General features: G+C 52.6%; 1 protein-coding gene across 3 annotated transcripts; it reads left to right on the plus strand.

Moving 5' to 3' along the window:
• Positions 1 to 241: 241 nt before the first annotated feature.
• On the plus strand, positions 242 to 27581 carry LOC142486518 (battenin-like). Of its 3 annotated transcripts, XR_012799010.1 has the most exons (12): positions 886 to 1235; positions 2085 to 2181; positions 2594 to 2684; positions 3433 to 3501; positions 4277 to 4356; positions 4865 to 4950; positions 16428 to 16500; positions 22540 to 22683; positions 25102 to 25189; positions 26067 to 26113; positions 26703 to 26771; positions 27526 to 27581. XR_012799010.1 is itself a non-coding variant. In XM_075585093.1 (11 exons), exons 1-10 carry the CDS (start codon positions 1160 to 1162, stop codon positions 26082 to 26084), a joined length of 822 nt encoding a protein of 273 aa, XP_075441208.1. In that variant the 5' UTR covers positions 242 to 1159; the 3' UTR covers positions 26085 to 26113; positions 27526 to 27581. The 3 variants fall into 3 exon arrangements, 2 of the variants coding, with proteins under 2 accessions (XP_075441208.1, XP_075441209.1); XM_075585093.1 differs by lacking the exon at positions 26703 to 26771 and having other exon boundaries at positions 242 to 1235; XM_075585094.1 differs by lacking the exons at positions 26067 to 26113; positions 26703 to 26771; positions 27526 to 27581 and having other exon boundaries at positions 1066 to 1235; positions 22540 to 22692; positions 25102 to 25187.

Raw genomic sequence — 27581 nt, forward strand, 5'->3', positions numbered from 1 at the left:
GAGTTTAGAGGCAAAAGGCAGGAGGGAGACAGGCCGATAATTAGAGAGACAGGTAGGGTCAGCTGGCTGTTTTTGAGTAATGGTATAACTGTTGCCTGCTTGAAGGAGGCGGGAAAAGTAGCAGAGTAGACTGAGGAGTTGAAAATATGTGTGAGCGTAGGGCTTGGAGTAGGAACAAGGGGTATGAGGAGATGGGAGGGAATGGGGTCAAAAGGGCAAGTGGTAGAGGGAGAAGAAGAGATCAGCAACAACACATCCTCCTCTGTGACAACGGGAAAAGAGTCAAGGAAGGCAGGAGGAGAGTTAGGAAGAGGTGTAGGAAGGGAGGGGGATACAGAAGGGATGTCTTGCCAAATGGAATCCACCTTTGTCTTGAAATAGTCAGAGAAGTCCTGAGGTGAAATGGAATAAGACAAACGGGTAGCAGATGGTGGTCTGAGTAGAGAAGAGAGACAGAGAAGAGTCACTGTGGGTTAGACTTGTGATTGTTGATTAGTGAAGAAAAGTAGGTTTGTTTAGCCTGGGAGAGGGCAGAGTTGAACAGGATAGCATAAATTTGTAGTGAAGGAAGTCAGCGAGAGTGTGAGATTTCCTCCTGAGGCGTTAAGAGGAGCGAATGCAGGAACGCAGCATGCGCGTGTGGGAATTTTAGCCAAGGTCTGGGGTTAGAAGAGTGAGAACGGCAGAGAGAAAGCGGGGCATGTAGCTCAAGAGGAGGAGCATAGGGCAGGAGGATAGGGCAGACTTGTACTTCATAGCCAGGTTGTCCGAGTCTGCAGCGAGGCTGAGAGAGGAAAAGGAGGAGCACAAATTGGAATCAAGAGCCGGTAGATGAACAGAGCGCAGGTCTCTGCAGAAACAAGGGGTAGAAGGAAGTGGAAAAGTGAGAGAGCGAACACGCGATGGATACATTAAATCTGTCTCTCTGTCTCCCATGTGTTTTATTTCCGCCCCAGGTCTTCACATAAAGTTCCTTCCAATAAAAAAGAGCAGCGGATAGTCTGCTGCACAATATCCCACGGCGGGGATTGCCTCTTTAAGGATCTGCAGCCTTGGCGATGGTAACCGTGCAGCAGGCGTGTCCCTGGCAAAGCAGGAAGTCCGCCGCCGGCTCCGGGAAGTGCTGGAGAGCTGCAGCTGGGGCATTTAACCCTTTGTAATGGGTGGTGGGAGGGGATCAGAGATGGAGACGAGGGGAATCAGCAAGGGGGGGAGCTCTGATTCGGACCGGGAAGGTGAGACGGGAAGTAGATGTCATTACCGGTGTAATAATACCGTGTAGTGCACAGTTCTTCATAGATTAAATGATCGGGTACAAAGGTTTCGCAACCTCCGAGGTTTCTTCTTCAACTGTATGGTGACACATGATGTCACCTATAGGTATTCATAGGATGACAGATGATGTCATCTATAGGTATCTATAGTGGAAGTAGCTTAGTGGTCCGAACGATGCCTTTGAACGGGGTGAACCAGCTGAAATCCCGATGTCCCCTGTCCTTGGCGACAATTGATGTCACTTAGATTTAGCAGACGTGCGTTATCTCCTCAACTATTGTTTCCCATAGAACTACCGTTAATTAACGTTCTAACGCTAACGGGTGCAACGAGGTCTGCTATATCTGTATAAGTATTCACAGTGTGACAGATGAAGTCACCTATAGGTATGCAGAGTGTGACAGGTGATATCACCTATGGGTACCCGTAGTGTGACAGATGATGTCCCCTATAGGTATCCGTATGGTGACAGGTGATGGCGTCTTTTAATAGGATTTCTTACACTCCCCCAGGGAGACGAGGGGTCTGAGCATTAAAAGCTACAACAGGCTGAAGGAGGCGTGTCATTATAAGAGTGCTGCCTTTGAAGTGGGTGAACCCAGTTGGAATCCCAGGGGCAGCAGTCTTAGATTGCAAGCTCTGCGGGGCAGGGAGTCCTATTGCCTGCACAATTCTATGTACAGCGCTACATACAGTGTGAGTGATATACGGGAAGTACATGGTTATTAGGAGTGACACTATAGTGAGGGATATGTTGTAGTTTGCAGAGCTGATATACACTGCCACTTCTATACTGTGCTTTACTGCAGATGAGGAAGAGGAAGATGAGGAGGAGGAGGAGAGCCGCGCTCTCCCGGGCACCCGGGCAGAGAAACGGTCTCACTGGAGGAACTTGGCAGGATTTTGGTACGTGTTTTGTTGCTGTGTGACTGTCTTGTGCTGGCTGCTGCGGTCTCACCACAGGCTGCTGTCTCCAGAACACTCTCTCTTTATCGCTGCGGGGGTTAATCATTAAACTGCCGATCAGGGAACTGTCACTGCTGATCAGCGCTCTCACACGCTGATGAATCCCCTCGATCTGACACTCTCTGTAAGACTGATCTGCTCTGTTGTGGTCTCTCTGGATGTCTCGGACACTTGCTCAGTATGTCACCGAACTTTTAATACATCTGACACTCTCATGCTCTCTCCGTATGTCAGGTTACCCTTGTCAACATTGTGTCGCTGAGCTATCTTTCTGCCTCACTCTTTGTGTCTCTCACACACTGTCTCTCTCTTTCCCACACTGTGTGTCTCTCCCTCTCCGTCTGTCTCTCAGGTTACTGGGCCTGTGCAATAACTTTGCCTATGCTGTGATGCTGAGCGCTGCCCACGACATACTGAGGACAGAGACCAATGAGACCTCCACGGTGAGAGGTTCCTGCGCTCTAATAAGAGACACCCAGGGCAGGCAGAGACTCAGGACGGCTAATATGAGGGGCCCCTCGTCACAGGAGCTTACAGTCAGAGCTCAGATACTGAGACTGCTCGAGGTCACATACAGAGTCAGTGGCAGAGCAGGGGTCATAATGAGGCACAGGAAGGAAGGAGGTGAAGTTACTGTGCTCGAGGTCACGCAGAGTCAGCAGCAGAGCCGGGACAGGTTATGTTACGGGGGGAAGTAAAGTGACTGTGTCCGAGCGTCACACAGAAAGTCAGAGGCAGAGCTGGGGCAGGTTATGTTACGGGGGAAGTATAGTAACTGTACCCGAGGTCACACAGAGTCAGTGGCAGAGCTGGGGCAGGTTATGTTACGGGGGAAGTATAGTAACTGTACCCGAGGTCACACAGAGTCAGTGGCAGAGCCGGGGCAGGTTATGTTACGGGGGGAAGTATAGTAACTGTGTCCGAGGTCACACAGAGAGTCAGTGGCAGAGCCGGGGCAGGTTATGTTACGGTTGGAAGTATAGTAACTGTGTCCAAGGTCACACAGAGTCAGTGGCAGAGCCGGGGCAGGTTATGTTACGGGGGAGAGTATAGTAACTGTGTCCGAGGTCACACAGAGTCAGTGGCAGAGCCGGGGCAGGTTGTGTTACGGGGGGAAGTATAGTAACTGTGTCCGAGGTCACACAGAGTCAGCGGCAGAGCTGATGAGGGGTCTCTGTGTTTTTCCCCCAGGTCAGCGTTTCCGGCCACCCTCAGTCCTCTAACAGCAGCCGATACGACTGTAACCAGATCTCCACCGCTGTAAGGAGACGCTCTTTCTTCCTCTTCTCTCTCCCCCTCTCGCTCAGTTTCTCTCTTTGTCCATTACATCAGCGGTGCGCAAAGTGGGGGGTGCGTAGGATTTTTTTTGGGGGGGGCACTTGGCATTTAAATTAAATGCTGGTGGAGCGCGAGGCCTCTGCAACTCACTTACCGTGGTTGGCGCGTTGCTGTGGCGCGTCACCAACTCTCCACGCACGAGCGCTTGGCTGTCCTGCATATTTTTTTCAAGCGCGAGCGGGGGGCATGGCTGGGGGCGTGGCCATGCAGTGACTGGCGCTGATTCGTTGCTGATGGGTCATGTGACCCTTCAGCGCGCCTGAAATCAATTTTATCTGTCTCACCTAGCATTGGTGAGCATATGGGTACGAGCGCACGCCGCGTGAACGTGGGTATTCATATTTACATTCACTAATGTAAACGCGCCAAGCGCGCTCAGCGCCAGCGTGGACGCAGCCTAACTCTCCCCTCCTCCCTCTCTAACTCTCTCTCTCCCTCTAACTCTCTCCCCTCCTTTCTTCCTCTCTCTCTCTCTCTCTCCCTCCCCTCCTACCTCTCTCTCTCTCTCTCTCCCCTCCTACCTCTCTTTCTAACTCTCACCCTTCCTACCTCTCTCTCTCTCTCTCCCCTCCTACCTCTCTTTCTAACTCTCTCCCCTCTTCCCTCTCTCACTCTCTCTCTCTCTCTCCCCCTCTCTCTAACTCTCTCCCCTCCTCCCTAACTCTCTCCCCTCCCCTCCTCCCTCTCTCTTTTTCAGGCTGTGCTTCTAGCTGATATTTTGCCCACACTGATCATCAAGCTCATGGCTCCGTTCTACATCCACCTTATCCCATACAAGTGAGGGACAGTGAGAGGTCTCAGGGGCGGTCTCTCTATCTCTCAGTCTTGGGGTGTTTCTCTCTCTCCTTCACTGACTGTCTCTCATTCAGTTACAGTGTCTTTCTCCATCAGTGACTGTGTCTCTCTCTCCCAGTTATAAGGTGTATCTCTCAGTTACAGAATGCCTCTGTATCCCTTAGTGACTGTCGCTCTCAGTTACAGGGTGTCTCTCTCAGTTACAGGGTGTCTCTCTCTCTCTCCATCAGTGACTGTCTCTCAGTTACAGAATGTCTCTGCATCGCTCAGTGACACTCTATTTCAGTTATCGAATGTCTCTGTATCCCTCAGGGACTGTTTCTCTGTCTCTCTCGCTTACAGGATGTCTCTGTATCCTTCGGTGACTGTCTCCCTGTCTCTGTCTCTTTCAGTTACAGAATGTCTCTGTATCCCTCAGGGACTGTCTCTCTCAGTTACAGGATATCTCTGTATCGATCAGTGACTGTCTCCCTGTCTCTGTCTCTCTCAGTTACAGGGTGTCTCTCTGCATCTTCGCAGCCACTGGGAGTTTTTTAATTGTCTCCTTTTCAACTCAGATTACCCTGAGTCTACTAGGTGAGTGTGTGTGTGTTTGGCTCACAGGAGGCCTAATCCTCCGCCCCTGGGAGCCTGGGGTGAGCTTCCTTCCTTGGGTACAGCGCCTCCACCTATGAGGGATCCCAGCGCAGCGGGATAACCCCTCACAGGAACCGATTACAGTAGGAAATAATACACACAGGTATATAACAATTGGTTTACTAACACACACGTATAACGATAACTCTGCTCCAATACAATAGCCAGACAATACCCAACACCAAGAGTGAGTCCCCCCAAAGTACTGAGGGTGCCCATGGCACCTGTAACCCGATGTCCACATGAGCAGGCCCACACAAATTTGAGTTAGCGCTACCCCCCTTGTGTTGTGGTGGTGCACGGTGGGTACCACCCTGGCTACAACCAGGGTATGGGTATGGTGAAGATCTGGATTTGGCAGGGCCGCAGCGTGATCCCACGACGTGGGGTCTGCCAAATCCCCTCTCGCCTTACGGGTGATGATCCGCCTTGTGTGGGAGCTCCAGCAGGAGTGTCTCCCGTAATGTCTATGGTGGGCTCTGAGTCTGGTCCCGACTGCAGGCCACAGGTCGCCGCGTGGCGTCCGTCTGACGGCACAGTGACTTGAGTCAGGAGTCTCTAAGAGGAAGGGTCCCTATCTAGGGCCTTCCCTACAACACTCAACTGTCTGGAGGATCGAGGGCTTACTAGCTCCCTGGACGCGTCTGTCCTCTCTGCCGACTCCCTCACGACTGACCCGCGCGGGCCGTTTCGCGCTAATACCTTGTCTTGTGCCTAGAGGATTCTGGGACTTGTAGTCCCTTGCGGAGCCATTTTAAGATGGCCGCCGCAACTCGGCATCCTCTGCGCATGCGCGCCTGTTCTGCGCATGTGCGAGATTATAAAATGTCCCGACCCAGCGTGGCTCTCCGGCGGCTCAAAGCATCAGTTCCCCCTCAACGGAGGTAAGGAGGGGGAATCTGCTACATATATAAATATCCTCCTTTCCAGCCCTGGTCTCCCCACTGCTGGATGAAGCCCCCCCAATGATCTCACAGGTCCTGTGGTTACAGCCTCTCTTCTCCACGTCGCTCCCACACATGTTCTGATTTCATCCTCCCAGCTTCCTTTCCGTTGTTGTCACGATACAGCGATGAACAGGTTGTGTGAACTCTCCAATAACCAAGGCGCTTCCATACTTTCCTTTTTAGAGAACTCACCATCTCCCGTGGGGAGGGGGGGAGGTAACCGGAGCCGTCATGGCGTTTGCGTTAATGGGCCAATGAAACACTAAAAAGGAGGACCATGTTTACAGTGAAGTGGCCGGTGACCCTGTACAGGTGTTACTTTTCAGAGGGAAGTCGTAAATTCCTGAGCAGCAGATTTCGGAAAGCCGATTAAAAGGGGACGCCATGGACTAGTTCTCGGGAAGCCGATAGAAGGGGGCGCCATGGACTAGTTCTCGGGAAGCCGATAGCATGCGCCATGGACTAGTTCTCGGAAAGCCGATAGAAGGGGGCGCCATGGACTAGTTCTCGGGAAGCCGATAGAAGGGGGGACCATGGACTAGTTCTCGGAAAGCCGATAGAAGGGGGCGCCATGGACTAGTTCTCGGAAAGCCGATAGAATGGGGCGCCATGGACTAGTTCTCGGGAAGCCGATAGAAGGGGGCGCCATGGACTAGTTCTCGGAAAGCCGATAGAAGGGGGTGCCATGGACTAGTTCTCGGAAAGCCGATAGGAGGCACCATGGACTATTTCTCGGGAAACCGATAGAAGGGGGCGCCATGGACTAGTTCTCGGAAAGCCGATAAGAGGCGCCATGGACTAGTTCTCGGAAAGCCGATAGAAGGGGGCGCCATGGACCAGTTCTCGGAAAGCCGATAGAAGGGGGCGCCATGGACTAGTTCTCGGAAAGCCGATAGAATGGGGCGCCATGGACTAGTTCTCGGAAAGCCGATAGAAGGGCGAGCCATGGACTAGTTCTCGGAAAGCCGATAGAAGGGGGCGCCATGGACTAGTTCTCGGAAAGCCGATAGAAGGGGGTGCCATGGACTAGTTCTCGGAAAGCCGATAGAAGGGGGCGCCATGGACTAGTTCTCGGGAAGCCGATAGAAGGGGGCGCCATGGACTAGTTCTCGGGAAGCCGATAGAAGGGGGCGCCATGGACTAGTTCTCGGAAAGCCGATAGGAGGCGCCATGGACTAGTTCTCGGAAAGCCGATAGAAGGGGGCGCCATGGACTAGTTCTCGGAAAGCCGATAGAAGGGGGCGCCATGGACTAGTTCTCGGAAAGCCGATAGAATGGGGCGCCATGGACTAGTTCTCGGAAAGCCGATAGAAGGGAGAGCCATAGACTAGTTCTCGGAAAGCCGATAGAAGGGGGCGCCATGGACTAGTTCTCGGAAAGCCGATAGAAGGGGGCGCCATGGACTAGTTCTCGGAAAGCCGATAGAAGGGGGCGCCATGGACTAGTTCTTGGAAAGCCGATAGAAGGGAGAGCCATGGACTAGTTCTCGGAAAGCCGATAGAAGGGGGCGCCATGGACTAGTTCTTGGAAAACGGATAGAAGGGGGCGCCATGGACTAGTTCTCGGAAAGCCGATAGAAGGGGGCGCCATGGACTAGTTCTCGGAAAGCTGATAGAAGGGAGAGCCATGGACTAGTTCTCGGAAAGCCGATAGAAGGGAGAGCCATGGACTAGTTCTCGGAAAGCCGATAGAAGGGGGCGCCATGGACTAGTTCTCGGAAAGCCGATAGAAGGGGGCGCCATGGACTAGTTCTCGGAAAGCCGATAGAAGGGGGCGCCATGGACTAGTGCTCGGAAAGCAGCCGATAGAAGGGGGTGCCATGGACTAGTTCTCGGAAAGCCGATAGAAGGGGGCGCCATGGACTAGTTCTCGGAAAGCCGATAGAAGGGAGAGCCATGGACTAGTTCTCGGAAAGCCGATAGAAGGGAGAGCCATGGACTAGTTCTCGGAAAGCGGATAGAAGGGGGCGCTATGGACTAGTTCTCGGAAAGCCGATAGAAGGGGGCGCCATGGACTAATTCTCGGAAAGCCGATAGAAGGGGGCGCCATGGACTAGTTCTCGGAGAGCCGATAGAAGGGGGCGCCATGGACTAGTTTCCCAAAATGTTGGATAATTCCCATTATACAACATGCAATAATATCGTGGCCGTTTCGCCGCGACTAAATGACACAGGTGTTTAGTTGCCTTACCGCGACAATCGGCCGCCGACCGCTTCACCGCTAAGGTAAGTCCCTAACCTTACCCTTTACCCTCAAACCACTAATCTTAACCCCTAATACTAATGTTACACCCTACCCTAAAAACCTTACCCCACTACCCTAATACCCCTTAACCTAACAGCTAATACCCCTTAAGCTTACCCATACCCTAACCGCTAAAACCCCTAAAGTTAACCCCTCGCGTTAATCGCTATAACCCCTCAAGTTAACCCTGTACCCTAAAACTTACCTTATAGTTTAAGCGACCGGTGGCTGACTGTCCTGCACGGTGCGGCTGCGGGGGAGGGTCCCTCTGCGGCTAGTGGCTGAGTGTCCAGCGTGGTGCAGCTGCGGGGGAGGGTCCCTCTGCAGCTGGTGGCTGAGTGTCCAGCGGTGGAGCGGCTGTGGGGGAGGGTCCCTGTGCGGGCGGTGGCTGAGTGTCCAGCGGTGGAGCGGCTGTGGGGGAGGGTCCCTGTGCGGACGGTGGCTGAGTGTCCAGCGGTGGAGCGGCTGTGGGGGAGGGTCCCTTTGTGGCCGGTGACTGAGTGTCCAGCGATGGAGCGGCTGCAGTGAGGCTTCCTCTGTGGCCTGCGGCTGAGTGTCCAACAGCAAAGCAGCTGCAGGGAGGGTCACTCTGCGTCCTGTGGCTGTGTCCAGTGGCGGAGTGTCCCTGTGCGGCCAGTAGCTGAGTTTCCAGTGGCGGAGTGGCTGCAGTGGAGGGTCCCTGTGTGACCAGCGGCTGAGTGTCTAGCGGTTGAGCGGCTATGGGGGAGGGTCCCTCTGCGGCCAGTGGCTGTGTCCAGCAGTTGAGCGGCTATGGGGGAGGGTCCCTCTGCGGCCAGTGGCTGAGTGTCCAGCGGCAGAGCGACTGCGGGGAGGGTCCCTCTGCGGCCGGTGGCTGAGTGTCCAGCGGCAGAGCGACTGCAGGCAGGGTCCCTCTGCGGCCAAACGCTGATGGGGACTTCGTCGCGGCCGGCTCCCATTCCCCAATAATATACTGTAACATCTAGATTTGTGATGCGCGGAAACACACGGCTATAATGATATTACATATGAGAGGCTGCCCTCGCCCAGTTATAGGTATTCAGGCGCGCGGCAAAAGCATCCGAACGCCAGGACGCAGGTAACATTGTTCCAGTTGTTACAGGGAGAGAGTGATTTTATACTCTCAGATTCATTTGGGTTTAAAATCATGCTTTCTATCCCAGCCATATAAGTGTCCCGGAAGATTGATGAGTGGAAGATAAGACGCCCCACAAACGGTTGGACCGTTTATATTTTTCTTGTCAGAGTGGTATCTTTTTAAGTGGGATTTGAGAACGCCTAAATCAGGATTCCCCTGGAAGGGAGTCCCACCAAGAACACGGGAATGCTCACATTTCACGAGTAGGTGATAACATATTAGGCTTTCTATTGTATTCCCTTTAATTTTATTTAACTGTCTGTATATATGTATGTGTGTGTATGTGTATATATATATATATATATATATATATATATATATATACACTGTATATATATATATATATATATATATATATATATATATATATATATATATATATATATATATATATTGTATGTCTTTGAATCCTTTCATTTCTGTAACAAGCACTAACCCGTTTTATTTATATTGCATTTCTAAAATGTAATAAGTACGGTTTTTGGGCTGTAATTGAGCCTGGTACCTTTTTGAAGAGATTAACCGCATTTTCGGACACCTTTTGCTACATTGGGTTTATGTGTTTAATTACATTTTGTTTCTGGCAAACAGGGGACCAAGGACTCCTGAGGGTAAGATCTTAAATTATTCCTGGTGGTGGCAGCGTAATTGAGGTGCAGTGTGGCGGTTTTTGGGGAGGCATTGATCATGTTTAGTGCCCTGCAGGGAGGTAAGTGAGCCAGCTGGATGTTATTAACTCCTTTCACAAAGACACACACACACACACACGTGCACACTGGTAGTGGTATACGTGACAGTTGTCTTGGTCTTTTTTTGTTTCAAATAGTTTTTATTAGTTTTTCCAGAAATACAGCATAGTAACAGAGACAAAGACAGAAACAAATCAGGACAATAATAACAATAATCAAAATAATATATACACTATTACTAATAATGATAGTGAAAATAGTGCCATTAATAGTACCAGTAGCAATAATAATAATACTAATAATAGTAGACAGCAACCAAACAGTCAGGCCATGCAATCAAATGATAATATATAGTAGTATTGTTCCAAATAACACCCAAACATTTTTTACAATATAGTACCCAGCACTACAAAAGAAAAATATACAGGAAGTATACATAACTAAACATATATGGGTATATGGTGAAATGGGTTCTCCAAAGTTGGTGGAACCTCAAACATAAATGTCCATAATAATTGATCAGGACTAATGGGCAGAGTAAATAACGGAGTGGGTATAATGATGCAATGTGATATGTGAGTCACTAAAACACCCGTCTCCTGAAGGTAACAAACTGGGATGCTGAAAAGCACCCTAGTGTGACCTCATTGGAGACCTCACAGTGCTATCAATGGTACTCATCCATAGAAATCACAAATTGAATAATGAAATAAATCTTACCCACTCCATCTGTCCTTAATAATCCTTCATGGTACATCCAGATGGCGTGCAATCTGTGAGAAATAGTCCAGCGGTCCGAAACGCGTAGGAGTTTTTGTCTCACCCTATTTGGGGTCATGTTACTGAGTGTTGCTGAATAAATAGACTTTTATATTTTTCCACCACCTGGCTCCCTGGCAGTGCACTGTTTTTGCTCTCCTCTTTTTCTACATAACTAAACAGAACAAAAAGACAGAAACAGAGATAGAGAGAGAGACAGGGGAGGGAGGGGGGGGGGGGGGGGGAAAGGAAAGCACCGTTCCAGCTCAGAAGCATATATTTATCCGGTAGTTGGTACATACTAAATATTGATCATTAATCCTTAATCACCTATCATGTGGCAGTCATTAATCAGACATTAATCCAGGGTTCCCAAGTTTTGTAGAACAATCAAGTGGATTGCTTGAGGTAAGCTGTTAACCTGTCCATTAGCATTATCTCATCGAGCCTCCTTTCTACTGTTAACCTGGAGGGGGGGAAGAGGACTCTTCCAGGCAGCAGCCACCGAGCATCTGGCGGCAGTCATAATATGAGAGATTAACCTTCTCGTGGAGTGGTTCAGGTCCTCTATTGGTTTTGCCAACAGATCGGTTAGGGGATCTAAAGGGATCTCGACCCCGGTTATAGTGTCAATAATTTCCTGTATATTTGTCCAAAATTTTGGTATAATTGGGCAGTTCCACCAAATGTGGACCATATCCCCGACTGATCCACACCCTCTCCAGCATTGATCGGAGGATTCGGGATACATCTGTTTGAGCCGTTTTGGTGTAAGAGACCATTGATATATAATTTTATAAATGTTTTCTTTGGTTATAGTACATATAGATGTTTTGGACGCGTTCTCCCAGATATCGCTCCACAATCAATCCTCCATCTTTTATGTACAGGTGCAGTATCACACATCTCCATTCGATAACAGACATCTCATCTATTTCATATCTCTATGCCTCTTGTTGGCTTCTCTTGAGAACTTTCTTCTTTTTATTAAGCTTGTGAAGCAAACGGTGAGTTGTACCGTCTGCCTCCTGGAAGGCTGTGTGTTTTACCACGTGAGGTGCGTCGTTGCCGTTTTGCTCGTCCAAAATAATTTGTAGGGCAGTGTATTACATATCTTTCTCACCGCACATTGCCCTCTTAGGCATTTGGATCTCACATCTTTGATCCATCTCGAGGAAGCCAGTATAGCACACCAGTCTTAACAGTATCCTTCAACTTGCGTGGTGACGATGTACACTGCCGATGCGCGTTTCGCCTCCCCCATCAACTGGGGCTTCTTCCAGGCTGCTTCACCATGCTTCACTTGTTGGCCTTTTATATGTCACCTCACCGGAAATTCACGCAAAATAACTTTATGTATATAATATAGAAAAATTAATTTCCTGAACTATAATAACACTATTTTGCACAATTATAGAAGAGATGACCTTTATAGAAAGCATAATTAATCTCCTCATTGAGTCCAAACTGCCCTAATCAAATATCCATGAGCTTCGTTCTGTAAGATGATTTTGTCCAAATCTCCTATTCTATTTCCTAAAACAACATTCTCTATACCTGTACATTTTAATTTTTGTTCCCCAGTATAGATACTAGGGGATCCACAGGGTTTGATTTAACATATGACAAGAGATGGGTGAATCCGCCCAAATTCGTTTCCCGGATTTTCTCAAATTTTCCACCAAAAATCTGTTTCGCGGTGTACAATCCGAGGACGGATTTGGCCGGTTTTTAATCCGCGCAGATTCATCAAAAACCGCCATTGGATACAACCCCTGGATGTACTTGTAGAATCCAATCCGCGGATTCCGCAATCCGTTGCGCGGATTCTTAAGAATTCACCAACGGATTGCTGGATACGTGGATTGGATTCTACAAATCCATCCACGTGTTGCGGAATCCACCAGGTGTATTAGTAATAATAAAAAAAATCCGCCAACCACGAATCGCCCTTTTTGTGATTGATCCACTGAAATCCGTGGACCAAAGGAACCGTCCGATCCGCTGCAGATCCAAATTCACAAAAAAAATGTACCCATTTCGGACACTGACTAATGAACTTTTGCTTTTGCGTTCTTATACCCTTTCATAATACAAGTTCTGCTGTAACTCCTCTCTTGGAAGGGTTCCACCATATGTTTAGCTTGTATTTTGTAAGTGGATATAGCCAAACAATTTCTGTGCTTTTCTACTGTTATATCCCTGACTATGGATGGCATACTGTATACAGAATGTGTGCCTGTAATGGGCTATTTGTTGTTGTTAATTTTCCACGTGTTGAGGTTTTGATATATTCACCTTGATTTTCAATGACTAAACCTAAAAAGACCACTTCATTTTTGCTGCAATTGCATGTCCAACCTAAGGTTGAAATCACTATGATTGAGTACTGTACATCCACAAACTCCCAAGAGTTTGTCAGGTGATCCATCCCAAAACAGGAGGATATCATCGATATATCGAAGCCAGAGTGCCACATGTGCTCTATACTCATCCATTGCCTCCGAGAACACTATTTGCTTCCCCCACCAGCCGAGGTAGAGGTATGCATACTATACGTTGCAGCACGTGTGGCACCCATGGCTGTTTCCACAAGTTAGTTATTTCCCAAATTGTAGCAGTGTTAGAACAAACCTAAGGAGAAGGAGTTGCTCAGCGAGTAAAGATACTGACTCGGTAAACAATGACACTCAGGGGGGAGCCTGGTTCAACTTCTGGTGTCATCTCCTTACGACCTTGGGTAAGTCCCTTTATCTCCCGGTGTCTCAGGCACCAAAAACATAGTTTGGAAGCCCACCTGGTTTAGGGACCGTGTCTGTAAAATTCCTATGTTCTGCGCACCGTGCGCTGTACTGCGCTGGTGAAGCACATGACATGTATTACATTGAATTCTTCCTTTGATACATGACATAGTCTTCAGCTTCTTCTAGTTCTGTTCCATTTATATCCATCTTTGAAGAGTTGACACGTTTCTTGAACATCACTTTTTTCTTGCTAGGCGAAGAAGGGCGCGTCCTTTCTTCCATTTAGTACAATAGCAAAGGAGGTGTGAGGGGACGGGTGCAGCGGCGGAATTATGAATCTGACGCCCGTAGGCAACTTGCCTGTGTCTGCCGCCTCCGTTCTGCCGCCCTGCTTCTCCTTCAGAATCCAGCGTCAAATGACGTTGCGGACGCCACGGCGTCGCATTACCATGGTGACGTGACGTCACAACGTCGCGCCGGCACGCTTGCCATGGTAATGAGATGCCGTGTGCCGTCGGTAGTGACGCTCGATTTTGAAGGAGAAGCAGGGCGGCAGAACGGAGGCGGCCGGCGCAGGTAAGTCCCTTCGCATTAGGTCTAAAAGGCCTGAGAGAGCGGCAAATGGAAATGGGAGAGGGCATTTTTGCCGCCCCAAAATGTTGCCGCCTTAGGCCCGGGACTAACGGGAAATCTGACACTGAGTGGGTGGTATGAAACCTTTCATTGGACCAACAAATTGTTTATATGTCCAATAAATATATGTGTGTGTGTGTGTATGCATGTATATACAGTATGCATTATCTCCTGGTAACCATTTTATATATAGATAGAGTACACATGCACTCCAGTGCCAAACTTACCCTTCCGCCGCCTGTAGGCTCTGGGGTGGCCCTCCTCCACAGCGTCCGACCTCATGACGTCACGGCGTCATGTGACGCCACGTTGTCATGGCAACACGTCGTCATGTGGCGTTGCAGAATCATTTGGCTTTGGGTCGCCATGACGACGCGATGCTACAGCCCGCTCCGGAAAAGGTAATGCTTTCTCACACACACATTTTCTCCCCAAACAATTGGCGTCCCCCAAAATGTTTTTTTGCCACTTTAGGCTATAGCCTACTCGGCCTCCTGGGAAATCCGCCACTCCATACACTGTCTTGTCCCATTCCACTCCCCCACTTATGTCTCTGATCGTCTAGGCCGGTTTCACATTTCAGTAGAGTAGCATACTGTATGATGCCCCCACTGTTAATTTTCATAGTAGGCAGCCTCCCCCTTATCTTACTATCCCACCTCCTCTCAGCATCCACTGCAACCAGATCTCCCTCTTACACCGCTGTGTATAATATTCTCTGTTTTTGTCTCGCTGAGCTTAATATGGAGGCCCACCTTCTTCCCTGCTTCGGCGAGTTCTCTGATTTGCTGCTGGAGGTCTTCTGGACTTGTGGCAAAAATAACAAAGTCATCTGCAAATCGTAGGTGACTCGAGTATTCACCGTTGATTTTTATTCCATTTTCTTCCCAATTCAATGGGAACAATTCTTCAAGTGTTGCAGTGGAAAGCTTTGGTGACACAGTGCCTTATTGCCGCACTCCCTTATTGATACTTATCTTGCTTGTATCTTCATGTAATCTAATGGTTCATGTGACGTTCCCGTATATGTTCGTTATAATATCAAGGTCTGTGTCTTCAAAATGATGTCTCCCTAATGTCTTTAAATTCGCAATGGTTTAAAGAGAATCAAATGCTTTTCTCTTGTCGAAGATAAAGGCGACACCACTGATCCTTCCATTATCTTTACCTCTGTAATGTAACAGGTGTCCAATTCAGGCCTTCATCTTTTCTTCTTCACTAAGGCCAACAATACCCCAAGTAATCCTTCCAAGCTCATCCTCTAGTTTGTACAGTGCTGCTTCACTGGAGACTGTCTGGACATTGCAGGTGGCAAGCTTGAGGTTTGAATAACAGCTTTTATTTAAGCCCCGGGGATTCATAGCACCCTCTGCCTTCATACAGTCTTCCTGAACACTGCCAGGCACAGGGTTTTCCAGCCTCCGCAGAATGAGGGACGTTCCTTTATGGGGTGTTCCATATTTGGGGGTTGAGGCCTTGCTTCCCACGCCGTCCTTATTTGCATGTTATTTGCATGTTGGCAAGTACTGTACCTTTTGCCGTGTATGTAGTTCAAGCTTTCATAGCATGGCTGAAGCTACCTGCACAAGTGCCACTATACACTGTGAACAACCATTGCTACCTTCCTGCCACTTAATGTCAGAGCGTCTGATGTCGCAGTTCCAACAGGGAACTCTCTCACTATATATCTATGTGTGTATATATAGTATAGGCCTGAACACAAACAAAAGCTATTTTCTGACTATACATGTGACAAAAAAAGGAACAAATAATTTCTTTATATGTCTTGCTTTCATATTGTAATATATATTTTTTTAATACTATTTTTACACAAAACTGCAATAACAATTTGATTCTGAACCAAGTCCGGGAAAAGTGACAAATGTTACATCAGCGGAGGAATTATTGCAGCCAGCACCATATCGCACTGTCCCCTGTCTGTTATTGAAATGAGGTGACATCTTAGAAATATATACTGTACACCACCACTGTATATAGTGCTACTCTGTTACTGTATATTGTGTGTACGTTTAGTTAGGAGATGGCAATCATAAAAGTTTTGTTTTGCAACGCAGGACGCTGCAGGACTGTTAAGGGGTTAACAGAAGTGGTTCAATGTCTGAGTACTTCAACCATACTGCATCCTGGTCTCCCACCTCACCCCAAAATAATTTGCTGCGTGGGGCCTGGACTGAGCTATGTGGTGATGGGGGTTTGATGCAGGGTGTGTGGTCAGGAGTTAACCCTTTGTTTTCTGTCCCAGGCGTGGTGTTTGCCAGTGTCTCGGCAGGTTTGGGAGAAGTGACATTTCTGAGCCTCACTGCGTTTTTCAATAGGTACGAAATCCGTGTGTGTACATGGATGTGTCTGTACATGGGTGTGTCTGTACATGGGTGTGTCTGCACATGGGTGTGTCTGCACATGGGTGTGTCTGTACATGGGTGTATCTGTTCTACTGGCAGGAAACACAGGATTCGTTTACCACGTTTATAATCCCGGGGCATAAAGCAAAAACAAGAACAAAACAAAGTCCCCAGCTCCTCTCTCTCGAGTGCTAACACCTTGTTAATTACTATCTACAAGCTGGACAGCGGAGCTCGTTACTAGCAGAGCCCTGTACCTGTGCCAGCAGCACCACGTGTAGCCTCTGTGTGTGACGCGCTCAGGGTGTGAGCCCTGTACCTGTGCCAGCAGCAGCACTTGTAGCCTCTCTGTGTGACGCGCTCAGGGTGTGAGCCCTGTACCTGTGCCAGCAGCAGCAGCACTTGTAGCCTCTGTGTGACGCGCTCAGGGTGTGAGCCCTGTACCTGTGCCAGCAGCACCACTTGTAGCCTCTGTGTGTGACGCGCTCAGGGTGTGAGCCCTGTACCTGTGCCAGCAGCAGCACGTGTAGCCTCTCTGTGTGACGCGCTCAGGGTGTGAGCCCTGTACCTGTGCCAGCAGCAGCAGCACTTGTAGCCTCTCTGTGTGACGCGCTCAGGGTGTGAGCCCTGTACCTGTGCCAGCAGCAGCACGTGTAGCCTCTCTGTGTGACGCGCTCAGGGTGTGAGCCCTGTACCTGTGCCAGCAGCAGCAGCACTTGTAGCCTCTCTGTGTGGCACGCTCAGGGTGTGAGCCCTGTACCTGTGCCAGCAGCAGCAGCACTTGTAGCCTCTCTGTGTGACGCGCTCAGGGTGTGAGCCCTGTACCTGTGCCAGCAGCAGCACTTGTAGCCTCTCAGTGTGACGCGCTCAGGGTGTGAGCCCTGTATCTGTGCCAGCAGCAGCAGCACTTGTAGCCTCTCTGTGTGACGCGCTCAGGGTCTGAGCCCTGTACCTGTGCCAGCAGCAGCACTTGTAGCCTCTCTGTGTGGCGCGCTCAGGGTGTGAGCCCTGTACCTGTGCCAGCAGCAGCAGCACTTGTAGCCTCTGTGTGACGCGCTCAGGGTGTGAGCCCTGTACCTGTGCCAGCAGCAGCAGCACTTGTAGCCTCTCTGTGTGACGCGCTCAGGGTGTGAGCCCTGTACCTGTGCCAGCAGCAGCAGCACTTGTAGCCTCTCTGTGTGGCGCGCTCAGGGTGTGAGCCCTGTACCTGTGCCAGCAGCAGCACTTGTAGCCTCTCAGTGTGACGCGCTCAGGGTGTGAGCCCTGTATCTGTGCCAGCAGCAGCAGCACTTGTAGCCTCTCTGTGTGACGCGCTCAGGGTCTGAGCCCTGTACCTGTGCCAGCAGCAGCACTTGTAGCCTCTCTGTGTGACGCGCTCAGGGTGTGAGCCCTGTACCTGTGCCAGCAGCACTTGTAGCCTCTCTGTGTGGCGCTCTCAGGGTGTGAGCCCTGTACCTGTGCCAGCAGCAGCAGCACTTGTAGCCTCTCTGTGTGACGCGCTCAGGGTCTGAGCCCTGTACCTGTGCCAGCAGCAGCACGTGTAGCCTCTCTGTGTGACGCGCTCAGGGTCTGAGCCCTGTACCTGTGCCAGCAGCAGCACGTGTAGCCTCTCTGTGTGACGCGCTCAGGGTGTGAGCCCTGTACCTGTGCCCGCAGCAGCAGCACGTGTAGCCTCTGTGTGACGCGCTCAGGGTGTGAGCCCTGTACCTGTGCCAGCAGCAGCAGCACGTGTAGCCTCTCTGTGTGACGCGCTCAGGGTGTGAGCCCTGTACCTGTGCCCGCAGCAGCAGCACGTGTAGCCTCTGTGTGACGAGCTCAGGGTGTGAGCCCTGTACCGGTGCCAGCAGCAGCACGTGTAGCCTCTGTGTGTCGCGCTCAGGGTGTGAGCCCTGTACTTGTGCCCGCAGCAGCAGCACGTGTAGCCTCTGTGTGACGCACTCAGGGTGTGAGCCCTGTACCTGTGCCAGCAGCAGCAGCACGTGTAGCCTCTCTGTGTGACGCGCTCAGGGTGTGAGCCCTGTACCTGTGCCAGCAGCAGCACGTGTAGCCTCTGTGTGACGCGCTCAGGGTGTGAGCCCTGTACCTGTGCCAGCAGCAGCAGCACGTGTAGCCTCTGTGTGACGCGCTCAGGGTGTGAGCCCTGTACCTGTGCCAGCAGCAGCAGCACGTGTAGCCTCTCTGTGTGACGCGCTCAGGGTGTGAGCCCTGTACCTGTGCCAGCAGCAGCACGTGTAGCCTCTCTGTGTGACGCGCTCAGGGTGTGAGCCCTGTACCTGTGCCAGCAGCACCACTTGTAGCCTCTGTGTGACGCGCTCAGGGTGTGAGCCCTGTACCTGTGCCAGCAGCAGCAGCATGTGTAGCCTCTGTGTGACGCGCTCAGGGTGTGAGCCCTGTACCTGTGCCAGCAGCAGCAGCACGTGTAGCCTCTGTGTGTGACGCGCTCAGGGTGTGAGACCTGTACCTGTGCCAGCAGCACCACGTGTAGCCTCTGTGTGTGACGCGCTCAGGGTGTGAGCCCTGTACCTGTGCCAGCAGCAGCAGCACTTGTAGCCTCTCTGTGTGACGCGCTCAGGGTGTGAGCCCTGTACCTGTGCCAGCAGCAGCAGCACTTGTAGCCTCTCTGTGTGGCGCGCTCAGGGTGTGAGCCCTGTACCTGTGCCAGCAGCAGCACTTGTAGCCTCTCAGTGTGACGCGCTCAGGGTGTGAGCCCTGTATCTGTGCCAGCAGCAGCAGCACTTGTAGCCTCTCTGTGTGACGCGCTCAGGGTGTGAGCCCTGTACCTGTGCCAGCAGCAGCAGCACTTGTAGCCTCTGTGTGACGCGCTCAGGGTGTGAGCCCTGTACCTGTGCCAGCAGCAGCACCACTTGTAGCCTCTGTGTGTGACGCGCTCAGGGTGTGAGCCCTGTACCTGTGCCAGCAGCAGCACGTGTAGCCTCTCTGTGTGACGCGCTCAGGGTGTGAGCCCTGTACCTGTGCCAGCAGCAGCAGCACTTGTAGCCTCTCTGTGTGGCACGCTCAGGGTGTGAGCCCTGACCTGTGCCAGCAGCAGCAGCACTTGTAGCCTCTCTGTGTGACGCGCTCAGGGTGTGAGCCCTGTACCTGTGCCAGCAGCAGCACTTGTAGCCTCTCAGTGTGACGCGCTCAGGGTGTGAGCCCTGTATCTGTGCCAGCAGCAGCAGCACTTGTAGCCTCTCTGTGTGACGCGCTCAGGGTCTGAGCCCTGTACCTGTGCCAGCAGCAGCACTTGTAGCCTCTCTGTGTGACGCGCTCAGGGTGTGAGCCCTGTACCTGTGCCAGCAGCACTTGTAGCCTCTCTGTGTGGCGCGCTCAGGGTGTGAGCCCTGTACCTGTGCCAGCAGCAGCAGCACTTGTAGCCTCTCTGTGTGACGCGCTCAGGGTCTGAGCCCTGTACCTGTGCCAGCAGCAGCACGTGTAGCCTCTCTGTGTGACGCGCTCAGGGTCTGAGCCCTGTACCTGTGCCAGCAGCAGCACGTGTAGCCTCTCTGTGTGACGCGCTCAGGGTGTGAGCCCTGTACCTGTGCCCGCAGCAGCAGCACGTGTAGCCTCTGTGTGACGCGCTCAGGGTGTGAGCCCTGTATCTGTGCCAGCAGCAGCACGTGTAGCCTCTGTGTGTGACGTGCTCAGGGTGTGAGCCCTGTACCTGTGCCAGCAGCAGCAGCACTTGTAGCCTCTCTGTGTGACGCGCTCAGGGTGTGAGCCCTGTACCTGTGCCAGTAGCAGCACGTGTAGCCTCTCTGTGTGACGCGCTCAGGATGTGAGCCCTGTACCTGTGCCAGCAGCACTTGTAGCCTCTCTGTGTGGCGCGCTCAGGGTGTGAGCCCTGTACCTGTGCCAGCAGCAGCAGCACTTGTAGCCTCTCTGTGTGACGCGCTCAGGGTCTGAGCCCTGTACCTGTGCCAGCAGCAGCACTTGTAGCCTCTCTGTGTGACGCGCTCAGGGTGTGAGCCCTGTACCTGTGCCAGCAGCAGCACTTGTAGCCTCTCTGTGTGACGCGCTCAGGGTGTGAGCCCTGTACCTGTGCCAGCAGCAGCAGCACTTGTAGCCTCTCTGTGTGACGCGCTCAGGGTCTGAGCCCTGTACCTGTGCCAGCAGCACTTGTAGCCTCTCTGTGTGGCGCGCTCAGGGTGTGAGCCCTGTACCTGTGCCAGCAGCAGCAGCACTTGTAGCCTCTCTGTGTGACACGCTCAGGGTCTGAGCCCTGTACCTGTGCCAGCAGCAGCACGTGTAGCCTCTCTGTGTGACGCGCTCAGGGTCTGAGCCCTGTACCTGTGCCAGCAGCAGCACGTGTAGCCTCTCTGTGTGACGCGCTCAGGGTGTGAGCCCTGTACCTGTGCCCGCAGCAGCAGCACGTGTAGCCTCTGTGTGACGCGCTCAGGGTGTGAGCCCTGTACCTGTGCCAGCAGCAGCAGCACGTGTAGCCTCTCTGTGTGACGCGCTCAGGGTGTGAGCCCTGTACCTGTGCCCGCAGCAGCAGCACGTGTAGCCTCTGTGTGACGAGCTCAGGGTGTGAGCCCTGTACCGGTGCCAGCAGCAGCACGGGTAGCCTCTGTGTGACGCGCTCAGGGTGTGAGCCCTGTACTTGTGCCAGCAGCAGCAGCACGTGTAGCCTCTGTGTGACGCGCTCAGGGTGTGAGCCCTGTACCTGTGCCAGCAGCAGCAGCACGTGTAGCCTCTGTGTGTGACGCGCTCAGGGTGTGAGCCCTGTACCTGTGCCAGCAGCAGCACGTGTAGCCTCTGTGTGACGCGCTCAGGGTGTGAGCCCTGTACTTGTGCCCGCAGCAGCAGCACGTGTAGCCTCTGTGTGACGCGCTCAGGGTGTGAGCCCTGTACCTGTGCCAGCAGCAGCAGCACGTGTAGCCTCTCTGTGTGACGCGCTCAGGGTGTGAGCCCTGTACCTGTGCCAGCAGCAGCACGTGTAGCCTCTGTGTGACGCGCTCAGGGTGTGAGCCCTGTACCTGTGCCAGCAGCAGCAGCACGTGTAGCCTCTGTGTGACGCACTCAGGGTGTGAGCCCTGTACCTGTGCCAGCAGCACGTGTAGCCTCTCTGTGTGACGCGCTCAGGGTGTGAGCCCTGTACCTGTGCCAGCAGCAGCACGTGTAGCCTCTCTGTGTGACGCGCTCAGGGTGTGAGCCCTGTACCTGTGCCAGCAGCACCACTTGTAGCCTCTGTGTGACGCGCTCAGGGTGTGAGCCCTGTACCTGTGCCAGCAGCAGCAGCATGTGTAGCCTCTGTGTGACGCGCTCAGGGTGTGAGCCCTGTACCTGTGCCAGCAGCAGCAGCACGTGTAGCCTCTCTGTGTGACGCGCTCAGGGTGTGAGCCCTGTACCTGTGCCAGCAGCAGCACGTGTAGCCTCTCTGTGTGACGCGCTCAGGGTGTGAGCCCTGTACCTGTGCCCGCAGCAGCAGCACGTGTAGCCTCTGTGTGACGCGCTCAGGGTGTGAGCCCTGTACCTGTGCCAGCAGCAGCAGCACGTGTAGCCTCTCTGTGTGACGCGCTCAGGGTCTGAGCCTTGTTCAGAAAACAGCATGGGCTTCGGAGCTGCCTGCACTGCTGTTTAAAGCAGTGTCCCATTAATTAGTCCCCAGGTGAGGAGAAGGGGTACAAGCTTAGGAAAGTGCTTAGTCCTAAATACCTCCCTTCAAACACTTCGCCTCTGGCTACATCACATTGTGTATGTTTGCGTGTACTGTATGTGTATTCCATGTAATTTTAACTTAGACTTCCAGACCTCAACTTGAAAACCTAAACATCTCACTCCCCCCTTCCCCCTCACTCCTACCTCTCCTCACTTCCCCGCCTTTCTGTCGCTTCCCCCCTTCCCCTCAATCTCTCCCCCATCCCACCCCTTTTCCCCTGACTCCTCCCTTGCCCCTCATTCTCCCCTTTCCCTAACTCTCCCACCTCCCTTCCCCTCACTCCCTCCCCCATCCTTCCCCTCACTACCCCTCCCCTCCATCTCCCCCCCCCCCCTCCATCTCTATCCCCCCAGTGCCGTGGTTTTATATTGGTCCTCTGGTACTGGAGGATCTGGATTGTTGGGGGCCCTCTTGTATTTGGGGATCACCGAGGCGGGTCTCTCCCCCCGTAACTCTCTGCTGGTGATGCTCCTGGTACCCGCTCTGCTGCTGATAAGGTGAGTGAGGTGAGCGAGTTACACACCCGTGATGTTTAGTGAGTGTGAGCATCTTGTTAGAGTATTCCGTGTACGCCTTGACTCATTGTCTGTCTCTACATCTCTCTCAGTCTCATTATCATTTATTTATAACGCGCCAGCATGTTCCGTAATAGGGTTGGAGGGTGAAAAACAATAAGATAAACATTAACATACTTTGTAACAGTGGGTAAGTGGAAACAGAGGGGGCAGGGGGATGAGAAGGTTGGGGTGTTTCAGATTGTACAGAGCAGCTGTAACATCAGCAAACGGCTGACACCCTTTGGCTACCGCCTTTGGGACGACTCGGGTGGCATCATCTCCAAGAGCCTGGGGTAAAGTGAGATCAGCTGCCCAGCAAACAGACCCCCACAGCAGAGATACAGGGGGGGGGGGGTGCAGACCAACCCCAGGCCATTGAAGTTGTGTCTGTCTCTTCTTGATGATGCTTAGTGGACAGGAGCAGTAAAGAGGAAGCATAGTGGGGAGATTCTCTTTTGGGGGGCCGCCTTTGGGGTGACTCTCGTGGTATATTCTCCAAGAGAATCAGAGGTAAAGTGATATCAGCTGCACAGCAAACAGGTCTCATCATTCTCTATTTCTATCTTTTCTCTCACTTATCTTTCCCTCTCCCCCACTCTCATTTTTTCTCTCTCTTACTCCTTCTCTCCTTCTCCTCTCTCTGTCCTTATCTCTCTCTCTCTCTCCTTTGCTCTCTATCCCTCTTTCCATCTCCTCTCTCTGTCCTTATCTCTTTCTCTTTCCCCCTTTGCACTCTCACTCTCTCCTTCTCCTCTCTCTGTCCTTAGCCCTCTCCCCCCCCCTTTGTTATCTCCCCCTCTCTCCTCCTCTCTCTGTCCTTCTCTCTCTCTCTCTCTCTCTCTCTCTCTCTCTCTCTCTCTCTCTCTCTCTCTCTCCCTCCCTCCATCTCTCCCTCCCTCCATCTCTCCCTCCCTCCCTCCATCTCTCCCTCCCTCCCTCCATCTCTCCCTCCCTCCCTCCATCTCTCCATCCCTCCCTCCATCTCTCCATCCCTCCCTCCATCTCTCCATCCCTCTCTCTCTATCTCCCTCCCTCTCTCTCTATCTCCCTCCCCCTCTCTCTATCTCCCTCCCCCTCTCTTCTATCTCCCTCCCCCTCTCTCTATCTCCCTCCCTCTCTCTCTATCTCCCTCCCTCTCTCTCTATCTCCCTCTCTCTCTATCTCCCTCCCTCTCTCTCTATCTCCCTCCCTCTCTCTCTCTCTCCCTCTCTCTCTCCCTCTCTCTCTCCCCCTCCCTCTCTCTTCTCCCCCCCCCCCCACTTTGCTCTCTCTCCTTCTCCTCTCTGTCCTTATCTTTCTCTTTTACTCATTCTCTCCCTCCCTCTCTCCCCCCCACTTTGCTCTCTCTCCTCCCCCCCCACTTTGCTCTCTCCTCCCCCCCCCCACTTTGCTCTCTCTCCCCCCCACTTTGCTCTCTCCCCCCCACTTTGCTCTCTCCCCCCCACTTTGCTCTCTCTCCCCCCCACTTTGCTCTCTCTCCTCCCCCCCACTTTGCTCTCTCCCCCCCACTTTGCTCTCTCTCCTCCCCCCCCCACTTTGCTCTCTCTCCCCCCCCCCACTTTGCTCTTTCTCCCCCCCCCCACTTTGCTCTCTCCTCCCCCCCCCACTTTGCTCTCTCCCCCCCCCCACTTTGCTCTCATCCCCCCCCACTTTGCTCTCTCTCCCCCCCCCTCTTGCTCTCTCTCTCCCCCCCACTTTGCTCTCTCTCCCCCACCCACTTTGCCCTCCCCCCCCCCCACTTTGCCCTCTTCCCCCCCCACTTTGCCCTCTCCCCCCCCCCCACTTTGCTCTCTCCCCCCCCCACTTTGCTCTCTCCCCCCCCCCCACCTTTGCTCTCTCCCCCCACCCCCACTTTGCTCTCTCCCCCCCCCCCCACTTTGCTCTCTCCCCCCCCCCACTTTGCTCTCTCCCCCCCCACTTTGCTCTCCCCCCCCCCACTTTGCTCTCTCTCCCCCCCCCCACTTTGCTCTCTCACCCCCCCCACTTTGCTCTCTCACCCCCCCCCCCCCTTTTTTCTCCCCCCCCCACTTTGCTCTCTCCCCCCCCCCCCCCCCACTTTGCTCCCTCTCCCCTCTCCTCTCTCTGTCCTTATCTTTCTCTCTTTTACTCCTTCTCATCTCTCTCTCTCACCCCCCCCCCCACTTTGCTCTCTCCCCCCCCCACTTTGCTCTCTCCCTCCCCCCCCACTTTGCTCTCTCCCCCCCCCACTTTGCTCTCTCTCCCCCCCCCCCACTTTGCTCTCTCTCCCTCTCCTCTCTCTGTCCTTATCTTTCTCTCTTTTACTCCTTCTCTCCTTCTCATCTCTCTCTCCCTCTCTCCTCCTCTCACTTTCTCTCATGTTCTTTCTCTCCCTTTCAGTTATTTCTTCTTGCTGCTCCCCCCCCGCCCTCTCTCCCTCGATGGACCCTTCCCTCGCCAGTTGGGGAATCCTCACTGCAGGAGACAGGTACTGCACTGCAGAGCATTAGAGGGCAGAGCATCGCTCCACTCATACCAGCAGAGCAGATAGAGGGCAGAGCATCTCGCCACTCATACCAGCAGAGCAGATAGAGAGCAGAGCATCGCTCCACTCATTCCAGCAGAGCAGATAGAAGGCAGAGCATCGCTCCACTCATACAGCAGGAGCATTACAGAGGGCAGAGGAGCATCGCTCCACTCGTACCAACAGAGCAGATAGAGGGCAGAGCATCTCACCGCTCATACCAGCAGAGCAGATAGAGGCAGAGCATCGCTCCACTCATACCAGCAGAGCAGATAGAAGGCAGAGCATCGCTCCACTCATACCAGCAGAGCAGATAGAGGGCAGAGCATCGCTCCACTCATACCAACAGAGCAGATAGAAGGCAGAGCATCGCTCCACTCATACCAACAGAGCAGATAGAGAGCAGAGCATCGCTCCACTCATACCAACAGAGCAGATAGAAGGCAGAGCATTGCTCCTCTCATACCAGCAGAGCATTACAGAGGGGCAGAGCATCGCTCCACTCATACCAGCAGAGCAGATAGAGAGCAGAGCATCGCTCCACTCATACCAACAGAGCAGATAGAAGGCAGAGCATTGCTCCTCTCATACCAGCAGAGCATTACAGAGGGCAGAGCATCGCTTCACTCATACCAACAGAGCAGATAGAGGGCAGAGCATCTCGCCACTCATACCAGCAGAGCAGATAGAGGCAGAGCATCGCTCCGCTCATACCAGCAGAGCAGAATAAGAGGCAGAGCATCGCTCCACTCCTACCAGCAGAAAGAGTGCAGAGAGGAGAGACGGATAGTGTGTGACCTCTCATGGGCTGTCTCTTCTCTTCCCGTGCACTCTCATTTAGGAAGGAGCTCACCTTTGACGCTCACACAGAAGTGGCAGATCATTCGGGTGAGACAGGAGACAAGGAGACAGGATGTTTATGTCACACACCTTTTACTGACAGTCTGTAGGTTTTGGTTGCTGTCTTTCTCTCCTTGCAGTCTTTTAACCTGTCTTTCTCTTCCCTGCTTTCTTCACTATCCGTCTCCTGTGTTTTTTTCCCTTCTCTCTCTTGCTTTCTGACTTGCACTGCAGTCTCCCTCTCCCTCCCTCTCCCTCCCTCCCTCTCTCTCTCTCTCTCTCTTCCTCTCTCTCTCTCTCTCTCTCTCTCTTCTCTCTCTCTCTCTCTCTCTCTGACAGTCTCTCTCTCTGACAGATATTCTCTCTCGCTTTCTCTCACTCACACACAGTCTCTTTCTCTGACAGATATTCTCTCTCGCTTTCTCTCACTCACACACAGTCTCTTTCTCTGACAGTCTTCTCTCTCTGATAGTATCTCACTCCTCTCTCACACGCTGTCTCTCTCTGACAGCCTGCTACACTGACAGTCTGTTATTGTCTCTCTGACAGTCTCTCTGACAGTCTCTCCCTCTCTCTCACAGTCTCTCTCTGACAGTCTCTCCCCCTCTCTCTCTCTCTCTCTCTCTATCTCTCTCAGTCTCTCCTGAAATATATGGCCCCCCTGTCCATTGTTTACTTTGCTGAATATTTCATTAACCAGGGGCTGGTAAGTCTGGGTGATTTTATGATGGAGGATTGGGGAGGAGAGGGTGCTGGGTGTGTGTGTGGTGTGAGGGAGGAGAGGGTGCTGTGTGTGTGTGGTGTGAGGGAGGAGAGGGTGCTGTGTGTGTGGTGAGAGGGTGCTGTGTGTGTGGTTGTGAGGGAGGAGAGGGTGCTGGGTGTGTGCTGTGAGGGAGGAGAGGGTGCTGGGTGTGTGTGTGGTGTGAGGGAGGAGAGGGTGCTGGGTGTGTGGTGTGAGGGAGGAGAGGGTGCTGAGTGTTTGTTAGGGGGCGATGGATGGGTGTGTGTGGTTTCAGGGAGGAGAGGGTGCTGGGTGTTTGTTAGGGGCGATGGATGGGTGTGTGTGGTGTGAGGGAGGAGAGGGTGCTGGGTGTGTGTGTGGTATGAGGGAGGAGAGGGTGCTGGGTGTGTGGTGTGAGGGAGGAGAGGGTGCTGGGTGGGTGTGTGTGTGTGGTGTGAGGGAGGAGAGGGTGCTGAGTGTTTGTTAGGGGCGATGGATGGGTGTGTGTGGTTTGAGGGAAGGAGAGGGTGCTGGGTGTGTGTGGGTATGAGGGAGGAGAGGGTGCTGGGTGTGTGGTGTGAGGGAGGAGAAGGGTGCTGGGTGGGTGTGTGTGAGGGAGGGAGAGGGTGCTGGGTGTGTGTTAGGGGCGATGGATGGGTGTGTGGGGGTGAAAGGGCAGAGATGGGGGTGTGAGTGGGGTTGGGGGTATTAATATGTTTAATGTTCCCGTCTCTCTCAGTTTGAGTTGATGTATTTCCCAAACATCTCTATGAGTCACTCGGAGCAGTATCGCTG

The sequence above is a fragment of the Ascaphus truei genome, unplaced genomic scaffold (assembly GCF_040206685.1).
Source record: "Ascaphus truei isolate aAscTru1 unplaced genomic scaffold, aAscTru1.hap1 HAP1_SCAFFOLD_929, whole genome shotgun sequence".
NCBI lineage: Eukaryota > Metazoa > Chordata > Amphibia > Anura > Ascaphidae > Ascaphus > Ascaphus truei.

Excerpts from the sequence above, each read along its gene's own strand:
- LOC142486518 (XM_075585093.1), top strand. The coding sequence starts at position 1,160 with ATGGGTGGTGGGAGGGGATCAGAGATGGAGACGAGGGGAATCAGCAAG. Across the intron at positions 3,502-4,276 it reads GTAACCAGATCTCCACCGCT|GCTGTGCTTCTAGCTGATAT; the intron begins GTAAGGAGACGC and ends TCTCTTTTTCAG. Across the intron at positions 4,951-16,427 it reads GATTACCCTGAGTCTACTAG|GCGTGGTGTTTGCCAGTGTC; the intron begins GTGAGTGTGTGT and ends TTTCTGTCCCAG.